Source organism: Mus musculus, chromosome 10 (genome assembly GCF_000001635.26).
Source record: "Mus musculus strain C57BL/6J chromosome 10, GRCm38.p6 C57BL/6J".
Classification (NCBI taxonomy): domain Eukaryota; kingdom Metazoa; phylum Chordata; class Mammalia; order Rodentia; family Muridae; genus Mus; species Mus musculus.
The window spans coordinates 27,167,696-27,181,183 of NC_000076.6; the positions used below are offsets into that span (position 1 = coordinate 27,167,696).

At 37.4% G+C, this 13,488-nt stretch overlaps 1 protein-coding gene across 5 annotated transcripts in view; it reads right to left on the reverse strand.

Moving 5' to 3' along the window:
- Positions 1 to 13,488, reverse strand: part of Lama2 (laminin, alpha 2) — a 635,907-nt gene that overhangs the window by 186,411 nt on the left and 436,008 nt on the right. For all 5 annotated transcript variants that reach the window (XM_017313815.1, XM_011243134.1, XM_011243135.1 and 2 more), the window contains exon 29: positions 8,968 to 9,102. In XM_017313815.1, coding sequence (XP_017169304.1) covers positions 8,968 to 9,102 — 135 coding nt within the window. The remainder of the gene's footprint in view (positions 1 to 8,967; positions 9,103 to 13,488) is intronic.

The following is a 13,488-nucleotide window of genomic DNA, read 5'->3' on the forward strand; positions in this document are numbered from 1 at the left end:
GAGTTTCTGTTAAAGCATGGGGAGATTACTTGTGTGCTGCCAAGATTTGCATACACATTAAGACTCCTTTCATCCATGATTTCTGGAGCTTGTAGAAACATCAGTGGCCTGCCTGGGTACCTAGTAAATCTGCAATGAAATGATCTCATCTCCATCATATGGAATAATATGATATGCTGCTATTATCCTCATCTTCATATCCCAGCACCTAACACGAGGTAGACCTACTGAAAATACTTGTAAGGAAAGCCACAAGAATAAATGGACAGGTGAGTTAAATTAATTTTTTCTGTTAATTTCATATTAGTAATTGAGAGTCAATAGGTCACCTGTTAGCTTGTTTTCTATCATCCAAATTTAGGAACCATTTCAGCTTTATGTACTGTAGTATCACCGGGGAACATTTTGAGCTTGTACTACAGAGGGTATATCACATATTTAGTGATATCTCTGGAGTTTACTATGATCCATCCTTTGAAGCCATTTAAAAATATTGTAAACTTTCCTTACTATATCTAGCAACCTTGCCAAAATATGACTATGGGGAGTATTTTGTAATAACTTTGAATATTAATGTTTAAAAATTATTAATACCTGTCCCATTAATCTCTTGGCTGTGACCATGCAGATTTATTTGTAGCTTTTTTTGTGGGATATCATAAAACGTGAATCAGTTGCTTATTTAAACAATCCAGTACTTGAACAACAAATCTCATTCTCAATGTTTTTGACTTAAGCAAATTATTAATTCTCTCATGTCATTTAATATATTATAAAAGGAGAAATGATATTGTTTATCTCATAAATGTATTATAAGAATAAATGGGAAAAAATCTATGTATAGTGGCCTGTATTTTTACTAGTATATTACCAATATATTACTGTATATTTCTAGTCCTGATATATACACACAGTTGGGCACAAACAGCTAACAATTTTTTAAAATAATTTAAGATATAATTCATCAGCCTGTCTAGGATTATGAAATGTACTACAGAACAAGAATCTGAAGCCTCACATACTGTATGTGTAGTAAGTCTCACAAATTGTATGCATAGTTTAGTCTACCAACTGGCTTGATATTCACGATGCTCAAAGAACCATTTTTCATCTCCAGAGAGCAATCTTTATTTTTCTCCAGTTTATGAAAGCTAGTTAAATAAACCACAGTGAGTTATCGAAAATAACCTCTTTCCTGAGATCCTCTTACCCCCCTTTAAAAATAAAACTTAGGCACTTATAACTGCTTTCCACCCTGGTACAAATTTTACATTTTCATAATTTCTTGAGTATTTTTCATATGGGCCTCTTAATCACCTTTGTAGATACTGCCCACTCTATAGAAGAGAATTCATCAGAGCTTTCAAAAATCAAACATTTAATCAAGTAAGCATGCGTTTCCTCCATCTCAGTCTTTAAGCAGCATTTTATAGTAAGATTAAAGCTCAATTTTTATATTTTTAAGCCAAAGATTTTAAAAGCTACCTAAATTTTAAGCATTACTATTCAAAGTTATTATGAAATAATAATATCCATATTTTGGCAAGGTTGCTAGATATATTAAGGAAAGTTTACAATATTTTTAAAATACCATGGACTCCAATTAATGTCTAATTCCTGAAGAAAAAAATTATTGTTGAATTACAGATAATGATGTTGTGTCAGACAATAGTGAAGAGGATTTGTACTTTTCATTTTCTCTTAAAATTATAATTCTAACACAATAAATATGTTTACAAACTACATCTTTAAAAGATAAGTTAGATAAACCTTCAATATTGTGGAAAATAGGACAGATAAAGCAGACAGGTTGTAGTGATTATTAAGTGAGAATGTCTACTGTGTATCCCTCTAACTACCTGTCCATTTATCCATATGATTCCCTACATATGCCTTTCTACTCACGTGTAGTTAGCACACTACCTCCCCTTCTTGGAGTGTAGCATCTTATAAGTTTTAATCTTTCATTTATAGCAAACCAAGTTCTATCAAGGTCAATGACACCCACTGAGGTATTTGTAGTAAGAAATAGTGCCGAAGGTTTAGAACTTATTCAACCCGAGGATGAGGATACTACTCTCTTGAAAATGCCATGTGCAATCATGAAGAATGTAGCCACACAGTAGTGTTTTTTGGGAGAATTATTTAACCATATATTTCTCTATAACTATATGCATTTTTCTTTCTATTGTTTATAAAGGACAGTAAAAGTAAATATAGTAAAAAGAATAAATGAGTGTCCATCTCCTCAAGTGGTTTAGCCTGGTATTTGTTTGTTGAATGTCTATGCCATTGTGGTCCTTTGTTGAAATCCTGACTCCTAATGTGAGGGTCTTGGGAAGTAGCCCTTTGAGATGTGATAGATGGTTAGGGTTGAACCCTCCTGGTTGGAAATTGTGCTCTTTCGAAAGTTCTCTGCAGGGAGCTATTATTAGAGTTCCTTCTACCATGTGAAAACACTGAAAAATAGTGTTCATTGTGACCTGGAAATGTCCACACCAGACACAAAAGTTTCTGATTATCTTGATGAACAGTCCAGATTTTAGAACTATAAAAAGTAATTTTTTGTTGTTTATAAGCCAATGAGCTTGTAGTATGGTGTTTTCTTGTAGTAGCTCCAGTAAACTAAGATAGGAAATTTTGCATAGTGCTAGACACAATAATGATTGAGATTGTTAATTAATTAATAGTTGGTTAGTTTTAAGACTACAGTGAAGGATAATATGGGAATTATCAATGCTACTTAAAATGTTTCTGAATTTTATTTATAAACATTTTATTTAGCCTTATTTTATGTGAGTGTTTTGCTTGTATGTATGTATGTGCATCATGTGATACTCATGAAGGATCAGGGGTATGTGGACTCTTGGAGTCCTTAAGAGTGTGTTAGATCCTCTGGAACTGGGATTACAGTTAGCTGTTAGCTGCCATTTGAGTGCTGTGGCCTGAACTTGAATCCTCTGGAAAAGCAGCAAATTTTCTTAACCACTGAGCCCCATTTAACTGCTTTTATGAAGTCAACCACCAGCTAAATCATGTTTTAAGCTGTTCATTGAATTTTATTGAGTCTGTATAAAAACTCTCTGAGAGGTATAACTATTATTGCTATAAATTGATAAATGTAGAACTCCAGGCACCACAAAAGTTAAAGAAACTGAGTAGGCTCATCCAGTCAGCTGAGAGTTGAAGACAAAATTTGAGTCAAGATAGTGGAGCCAAAGCTTGTCACTTCACCAGAACTAAGACATTGAAAAGTGTAGCAGATATAACTTAAAGTTGGTGTAGTGGTTTGAACATGCTTGCCCAAGGAGTGTTACTGTTAGGAAGTGTGGCCTTGTTGGAGCAGGAGTGGCCTTGTTGGAGGACGTGTACCATTGTGGTGGTGGGCTTTGAGATCCTTCTCCTAGTGCTGGAAGACAGCCCTTTCTTGGCTGCAGTTAGATCAAGATGCAGACCTCTTGGCTCCTTCTCCAGCAGCAGACACAATGTCTGCCTGGACACTGGCATTCTTCCTGCTGAGATGATAATGGACTGAATCTCCCACATTGTAAGCCAACCCTGATTAAAGGTTTGCCTTTATAAGACATGCCTTTGTCATGGTGTCTCTTCAACAGCAATAGAAACCTTAACTAAGACAGCTGGAGTCCAGCAGAAGAGAAATCAGTATGCTTCTGCCTCCTTGATTGCACCATGAGGTTATAATAATAGTTGTTTCCTGTTTGCCTCAGAAGCTCGCTTCTAAGATAAATAAAGTTGTCTAACTTCAAAAGTTCCCCTAAGGACAATATAAAAATTCAAGGCATAACAATTTATATATAACTCTGTGTTTGATGGAAGTATTTATTTGTTTCTTACTTCATCTTAGGATTCTTAGAAAATAGACTCTTACTGAGGATTCTTAAGGCAGAAAACTATTCTCCATTTGAACAGCAACCCAAAAAGCCAGGGCAAGGACAGTAACTTTTGTCTAGTAAAAGTGAAACTAAACTCTCATTTGTGAGTGTGTTTAGATCAATCATTTGAAGCAAATTTAATCCTTTAAAATTACATAAGAATAGTACATTTAATTTATGAGTTGAGTCCTTCCCCCAAATTATCTGTTGAAATTTACAGACAAGCAGGAAATAAGACTATGACATCAAAAGCAAATACTAATTATTTTGGGAATTCAAGGAAAATCTATATTACTTATTAATTTCCTCTCACTACTCATCTTTAATTGGAAACACTATGCACAAAGACGTCTTGAATCTGACTTTACTCTGACTTCATCCTCGACAATCAAGTATGTGCTGTATTGTAATAGCTTCATCTTATTGAAAGAATTTCTGAGAATATAGGAATAAGAAGATATTTCTTAATATGACAAAATTATTCTCTTTCTTAAAAACTATCTTCTTTTATTATAATATAAATATATTAATATAAAGAATATAGTTTATTTTGTTTTATGTGCATTGGTATTTTCCCTGTAGATCTGTCTGTATGAGAGTGCCTGATCTCCTGGAGCTAGAGTTACAAACAGTTGTAAGTTGAATTGAACCTGAGCCCTCTGCAAAAGTGCCACGGCACTCCGGTCGAGTCAGTTTGTCAGGCAGGAATGCCTAAAAGCTGCTCATGAAGCAAAAAGAGTTTCACAGAAACTCACTCCTGGAGTCTGGTGTGCTCTCTTAATTCTCCATTCCCGAGTTAGTCTAGTGTATGGATCCACGTGCTCTCTTTCAGTATCATCCTATTATAAGTGCCTTTTTAGATTGAATTCTGACATAGCTAAAGCCTCAGTGTTCCAACAGTCCTAGAATGTCCTTGAGCTAGACAGTGACATTCAGAATAGCCTCTGGTATTACACTATCAATAAAAGCCAAGTCGCTCCCATATACAGGAATTTACAATGGTATAGGAAGTAGATCGGGCTGTGGTTTTAGAGTATTGCATTATTCATGAGATGGTTAGCTAGAACAGAACTCCCTAGTTAGAACCATGACTTGGGTGTAAAAGCCCTTGCCCTAGGAGAGTAAAGACCTCATACCTGGCTTCTAAGACTATAGCTGAGTTATACCCATACACACGTATTTACAGTGGCCTAAGGGACTATACAATAGACTAAAATAGGAAGTGGACTATACAATAAGTGGACTATACAATAGACTATACAATAGACTAAAATAGGAACTATGGCAAGGGCGCGAAGCCCTCGACCCTGGCTTCTAAGATTAAGTGAATCTTAGGTGGAGCCCTTTTTGATCCCAGTTGTTAACAATGAATTCTATCCCAGGTGATTCCGGTTAGACCTTTTGTGTTTGCATTCCTCTGTTTTATGTAAGATTCCGGTTACCTCATTTGTACCTTGCGAATATGTCACCCAACTTCCTTATTGTCTTCTGCATAAAAAGTCTGATGCTCGACTTAACAAAACACATTCAGATCCAACACAAACTCTCCTGTGTGCGTCTGTTTGTCACTCATCCGATGCTTTGCCCACCCACGACGAGAGACCAGTTCCATGCAGACAAAGGAGCCCAGAGGGTCTGCGGCACAAAAACTCTTAAACTCTTTAAGTTTTGAGCCACCTCTCAGCCTAAGAATGATTTTTTTAAATGAACTACTGCTACCAAGCTTTATTGAAGAAGGATGAGACTCTAATATTAAAATCATGAATTAGAAAGGTTGTTGATTATTTATCTACTTAACATTTTATGTTACTCCTCATCAATAAAATTTATAAAATAATTATTACAGATATGGTATATGACAAGAAATTAAAAATATATTTTAAAACAATAATTTATAACTATAAAAATATAAATAACTGAACAGTGATAGGTTGTAAATAAAAATGGTATGATATCAAACACATATTAAAAATTTTATGATAAAGACTAGTTAGTAACTTGCTAACAGATACTTCAATCTTAACTACTGAAATTAAGATGTATAATATATTTAATTTTAATGTATAAAATATATAACCTCTCTTTTATAATAGTTCAACCATAAGATACAAAATGTTTGAAGAGGAAGACAATAACATTCCCAGGTAAAAGAAAAAAAAAACTGACCTGTATAAATGCAGCAATTCCTTAAAGAACAGTTTACTTCAATTACAATCAAAATCCTAGTTATATATAAAACTCAGTTAAATATAACTTTCAAAATAGTGAATAAAAATGTCACTGGAAGGAATATATGGAATCTAGTTAAGGAAATTAAAGAATTAAGGGTGATAAAATCTGTATTTACTATATAACACATTCTAAAAGGAAGGGAAAGAAAGCATTATAGTAAAAGCAAAAAGCCAAGTAGAACAGAAGATATGACCCTTAAGCAGATTTTAATATTGAAAAAGATAATAATGCATATTTAGAAATCATTAGTTATGAAAAAGTAGTGATATTAATCAATAAAATGTGTCTTCTCAATAATATCTTTGAAGGAAAAACACATAACTTTCACATACCACAAAAACTTTTAGAATTACTAAAGAAGAATTAAAATTAAGTGGTAGGAACCATGTAAATACTGTGGAATCACAGTCAAGGTGCTTATAGTTATGTGCCTGTATAAGATCACTATGGAAACGTGTATTTAGAGAAACAAAAGGCATTGAATTTTGGGAATGCAATGTACTGATACCAGGATGAGAAAAGAAAAGAGGATGAAGGGAGGAGCTGGGGGCAGGGATTTGAAACATTCACAGTAGTGTGGCTGGAAAATCAACCAAACATAGACTTTCAAAAAGAATGTGGAGACTCATGGTGACAAATTCTGTTGATATGCCAAGAAGGATAAATCCTGGGGCTGAGTGAGTCACAGGCTCTCTCACAGTCCTGGAAGTTAAACTGGAGTCCACATAGACTGAGGAACTGCAAATCGAGTATTGAAAACTCTTTGATGATGGAGGGAGAGGTAGTTAGAAGGAGGTAGAGCCAAAAGGCTTCTGTTCTCTTAAATGGTGCAGATGGGATGGGAGATTAAGAGAATAGTATCCTGAAATGGCAGAAAGTGTGAGGATCAGACATACACAGTAAAGCCTTGGTCTGTCCTTCCCAAACTTAATCTCTCATTAACCATTCTCTAGACTCTGAACACAGGCCCTAATACATGCTACATAAGTGCTTCACTATAAGTTGTATTTCTAGCCTAACAGTCTGTCTTTTCCAGAATGATTAATTCTTCCAATGTAAGGGAAAGAGTCAGAGTAAGAGGTAATGGAGACAAAAAGTGATCAAGGGTTGCGTTGCTGAGGTCATGTGAGCTATGGTTTCCTTTCTTCTGCTTGACAATGGTTTCATAGAAAGTGACACCGAGGGCTGAGGAAATGTCTAAGTCAGAAAAACACACACACCCATGAGGATCTGGGTTTGAGTTCCAGGACTCATATAAGAGGCTAGAAATGTGTTGTGTCATTGTAATCCTAGCACTGTGGGACAGCACTCTCTGGCCTGCCACCATGGGTGACTTGGCAAGTGCCATGGCACTGTCTCAAAAAACAAAGAGAAAGAGAAGAAGAAAAAGAAAACCAAGGTGGATGGAGGATGAAGAGTGATATGAAAGCTCATGAAGTCATCTGCTTTTCAAAATGAGGGCGTGAGAAATGTAGTGTAAGTCTTGATGATGAGATTAAGATGTTGAGATGCTAAGGGCTGAACAGGAAAGAAACAGACAGAGGCTCAAACCAGAAGATATTCAAAATGGAGAAGCAAAGGCAGAAAAAAACTGAGAAGGCAAAGAATGGAGCATTGACTTTTATGAATATTAAGATCAAGAAGGATTCCATCAGCACTTTTGTTAGATAAAGGAAATGACACAATAGAAAACCATTATGGAGTCAGGGGTCTGCTGGGGGGCAGGGTGAGTGGTTAACTAAACAAGCAGAGACAGAGGTGGGAATGATCTAAAGCTGTCTGGTGCTATAGAGGAAAAAGTGTGGAAGGCTGAGACTGGCAGTGCGGGACAGGAACACCCACCCTCTCTTCAGGGTCAGGAATGTGAAAAATAGGAGAAAGCAATGACTACTACTTAGGAGGGCCACAGGGCTGACAGCATGTGAGAAGAGAGACAGGATGCCGTGAAGAGAAATTAGGGGAAGAGGAGAATTCTACACATGGGATTTTATTGATGCTTTACAGTGAGTTCTACAGGGTTCAGTGGAAGGATTTCAGAAGACTAGAGGAAGAAGATGGGAGAAATGGATGCCCAGAGCCATAAAGTGATTCAACTTTAGGGGATCAGCAATGACAGGGGATTCTGAAATACCAAGGGTGAGAGAGCAGAGAGTCCAGATGGTTCAAAAGCAAATAGTGGTTCAGGGTTCTGCTTGTTACCTGGAAGATGCAACACATAACTCTATCAGTATATACAATCAATGTATTTAAAGATGTTCATGATAGGTGCATGTAAAAGGCACAGTAAGATACTCTAGTAGTTCTGCACACCCTATTTTTGAACATAGACAAAACAAGTGGGGAATACTAAAAATACTAATATTTTGTCCTAGGTTGTATTGGGGAAAAGTTTTCTGTAACAACTTTTTCTTTTGATCTTCCTTTCTCCACTATCCCCCATTTCCTTTATTTTCTTTTTTAATTTGAATAACTGGAAATCAAAGTTAAGACCTCATACAGGCACTTTAAACATTTTGTTATAATTTCCAGATTTCATAAAAACCCACTTTTGCTTCTAATTAGAAAATAGCACATCACATAATTTTTGACCAGTGTGCTTGCCTATGCTCTAAGCTGCTATTATTCACTTTCGAACTGAGGGTTTTTTTTTTTTTCCCTCATCATACTTTTTCATTAAATCTTAAAATGAAGAACATGGCAACTGTCCTTCCCTCTTGCATTTTTCATTTCAAGCACACAGTTATGCTCCCTGAAGATGAATCTGCCTCTGCAGGGACTACTGCATATCTGGAAAGAGAAATGAGTGTGCACAGGTCTTGTCCATGAAGCTGCAGGTGCCTACCTGGCATACTGAGGTCTCAGGATCACACTGACTGCTGTGTCCATTACATTGGCAGGGAACACAGGTTCCTAAGGTTGGTCCAGGAGTGCGGCCACCTGGTTCAGAACGAAGTCGATAAAATCCTGGTGCACACGTCTAGAAGAAGAAAAAAGGCAATTAGGGCACACATGTTAGCAAATTCAGTTCTCCAGTGGTTTTAAAGATGACCTTGGTCTATGCCCTCTATGTATGTATGTGAATTTACGGAGTCTGACTTATAAGCATAAATGCCTATTTTGATATATTTATGTTATGCCCTTCTTCTGTTCCCCAGCACTGCCAGCCTCATGTAATCAGATTTTAACAGAGGAAAGCTTTCATTTGCATCTACTGCTTTTTGCCTGAGAAAGCCTGAGAGTGTCTTTTTCTTGAGTGGTTTATTTTTAACTAACATTGTCATATGGACTAACAAGATGCTAGTCCAATGTCCTTGACAGCTGAAAATATGCTTCTCTGTGCTTGATGGATAACTAGCAAATGTCCAAAAATAAATCTCAGTAAAGCAAAATAAAAAAAAACCCTATAGGTGCATTACTTATATCAATACGATTTAAAGCTTCTTAAAATGAAAAAAAGCAAAATAATGAAATCTCTGTTTGTTAAACTACTAGGAATTCATAAAATTTATTCTTTTCTGAGTTATAGTTTTCCACTTTGCAATGAAATCAAAGCCAACTGAAAATTGCTGGCAAACCTGACGTATGCAAAACCAAAAGTTTTATCTTCATGAAAGTTTTTTCATATGTCTGTATCAAGAATTGCACTGGATTTCTGTGAAGAGGTCCTCGGCATGAGGTGGGCTCGCTTGGATCCCAGGCTCAATGCTGTCTCTCATCAGACAGTGTTTGGTTTCTGATTAAGAGATAGGAGGCAGTTCCTGGATGGCTCTGAGGATTGTAAAGAGGCTGTTTAAACACCTTGGCTAAGTAGGATCCTCTTTCTTCCTTTAAAACTCTCCCCTGTTGTCGAGAGAATGACAGCTAGCTAAGTAGCCAGACATGTTTTACCAAGAGCTTCCTAATGCGTGTACATGCTTTTGATCTGGTCTAACCAGCTCAGAATAAAATATACAGAAGTCCCCCAGAAAGAGAGAGAGAGAAAAAAAAAATCAATGCTCAGTGCTCTCCTTGAGTTTATTTTGATCTGTTTAATGTGTACCTCAATTAAGCACTTAATTAAGAGTCTCTTGGCTTTTATCAGCCTATAAGAAATTCTAATGAGATTTAATTCCTTTCTGAATTTGAGCAAACTAAAGAAAGGCTGAACCCATTAGTAAAAACGACAACAACAAAACAAACAAACAGAAACTTTGCATCTCATGGGACGTTCAAATATATATTGTACCTTTGGATACATGTATATCTATATATACATACAATAACATGTAATCAATTATGTTATTGACAATTGAGGTTAACTTTCCTCATTGTTAGAGAAAAAGTGTAGGAATTACAGCTGAAGAATTTATTTTAAATATAACTGAAAGAGCAATCCCAGGTGTGTTTAGAAGAGAGAGGTGGCACACAGTGGCTGTGGAGGTGACACACAGGTTGTGGAGGTGGCACACACAGGGTGTGGAGGTGACACACAGGGGCTGTGGAGGTGACACACAGGGGCTGTGGAGGTGACACACAGTGGCTGTGGAGGTGACACACAGGCTGTGGAGGTGGCACACAGTGGCTATGGAGGTGATACACAGTGGCTGTGGAGGTGACACACAGGCTGTAGAGGTGGCACACAGGGGCTGTGGAGGTGGCACACAGGGGCTGTGGAGGTGGCACACAGGGGCTGTGGAGGTGACACACAGGCTGTGGAGGTGGCACACAGTGGCTATGGAGGTGATACACAGTGGCTGTGGAGGTGACACACAGGCTGTGGAGGTGGCACACAGGGGCTGGAGAGGTGGCACACAGTGGCTGGAGAGGCTACACATAGGATCTGTGAAGCTATCTTCATGGGCAAATCACTGACAGCTTAAGAGGAAGGGCTTTGGACCAGCAGAACTCATGGAAACATAGTGGGCCTGGCAGCCCCTTTAAGTTCAGACAAAGCTGTGAGTCTTGAGTCAGCGGGAGACCCTGTTTCAATTCGTAAGATGGAGTGTGGTCCAGGAAAACCCATTAATTCCAAACCTCTGAACACTTATGTGCTCATACATATGAGAATATGCACACTGAAACACACACACACACACACCCCTACTTCCTACCCCAAAAGCTTTATACTGTGTAGACTGTGTAGACTGCTGCAAATTGTTACTATGCTGACTTGAGCATTTGCATTTTACTAACATGGATCTCACATAATTATTTTTCTAAATATTGTTATGGGGTGTGTCTGTCTCCATGTTTTGTATATGTGTGAAAACCACACAAATTGGGAAGAATTTCCAAGATGTTTTTTTGTATCTCAAAGAAACCAACCAACCAACCAACCAACTAAACCTGAGAAGAACAAAGTAAATAAGAATACATTTCATTTAGCAGGCAAGTTCAGTGTCCTGGGCTAAAATGTACTGAGAACTCCAAGATTTGTACTGTACTCAATCAGGTGTCCCATGCTGAGTTCTGTGAAGAGAGTTCTAGGCCTTTCCTTTTGCTTTTCAGTTATTTGGGGAATTTTGAAATATTCAGATGCTTGGCTTCAGCCCTAAAGACTAACGTTGAGTTGGTAAAGTGAAGGTCAAGATGTGAGTTTGAACTCCTGAGAAGGTGTCAGTAGTGCTCACGACTGAGGGCCCCTGAGGGCCACAGGCACACTCATCATCCCATGTTTTTAAGGTGTGCTTGAAAGGGACATTTGGACTTCCTTGAGACTTCACCCTAATGGATATGGGAGCTGCGGTTTCAAAGTTAGTCCCCATGAACTGTGTGGGCCAGTTATTGTCTTTAGGACATGACTTCCTTATTCCACAAATCAACAGGTGCATTAACTGAGTTGATAGCTAAACTTTCTTCTTAACAGTTTAATATTGTGTTTTGGTGGACTGTATTTCTAAACAAAGAAAAAGTGACAGCTTTTCAATGTAAGAATTAGAGTGTTGTCAGAATATTTAAAATGATATGCCACATTTATCTTTTTTTAATCCTCTCCTTTCCTGAATCACTATGTATTTATTATTTATTATTTTTATTATTCAAAATCAATTGGAGGTGTTTGTTAAAATATCAAGTCTTTCTGCCTTCACTGAAAAAAAAAGTGTGTGTGGAGGGGGTAAATTCAACAACATAAGAAAGCCTAAACAGAACAGGAAAGGAGCTACTTTTACATGTTCTCTAAAATATTATTTTGGTACCCAATGAAGAATTTAAGAAAAACAAAGAAAAACTTCTTTAAACTTTATTTTGTTAGATTTTTCTCCTGTCTGTAGTTCCAACTTTTCCAAAATTCTATTCTCATGTTCTGAAATTAGGCACAACTCAATTTTCTTCTGTTCTCTTTTCATTTTTCCTTTCACGATATGGCAGCTCTTGAAAACTTTAAAAGATCTGGGCAGTAAAGGCAATAGAATTAAAGAAGAGCGGTGAGCCAGCATCTCTCAAGTGCTCCACATCGTCCTCTCCTCAGAGGCGATGGAAGCTGACAGCTGAGGGTATCAGTGAGCACACTCTGCCTGGGATTTCTGCGTGGGCTCTGAACCCAGGCCAACAGGACTTTAGCTTTTCTTCTGACATTTAGAACATACCACAGCACATAGGCTTTGAGTTCTGCAGGCCTCCGTTTCCTGACCTGAAACACATGGATCTTTTGTATCGTAGTATTTGAATATAAGTTAACACCTTTAGAAACAAATGCATCTCAGATTAAATCACAGCTTTGCTATGGCATAGCCGTGTAATGGTGGGCAAGTTCTTTTACCTGCCTGGACCTCATTTTCCTCAGTGGGAACATGAAAATTATAAATAATACTCTGTGGTATAAGTCTGACAATATAAGTCCGCTATAAGATGTGTTTGAGATTGTACAGGATACAGTACACATACAACAGATTTTGTTCTTGCATAGGAATGTTGTGAGAATTAATCCACACATTTAATGCTTTCCACAAATTAATGTAAATGCCCTGTACCAGATGAGATTTAGATGTAGCTGCTGAGAATAAATTAAAAATAAAGGCAGCAAGGGTTTTTCTAACGTTCTCAGGAAAGAAAATGACAGCACACACCATCTATCCATAACATGTCACAAAACAATGCTTCAGTCAACTTCATACCATGCATACAGTAAGAGCCTTAGAGATTTCTCTGACTAGAAACATAACAGTCATTTTACTGTGTGCACATGTGTGCCACAATGTTTACATAGGCTGCAATTTCCTAGTGGCACAGTTCTCACGTTATGTTCCCACCATTAAGGAGGACATACTGCATGAGGGCAGCCCTCAGGCCTCCCACATGTCATGCCACCAAAGTGATAAAGGATCTCCTGAGGGAAGCACGCATGTGGAAGGGGCCCACTCGTCCCACATTAAGAATTTTGAGT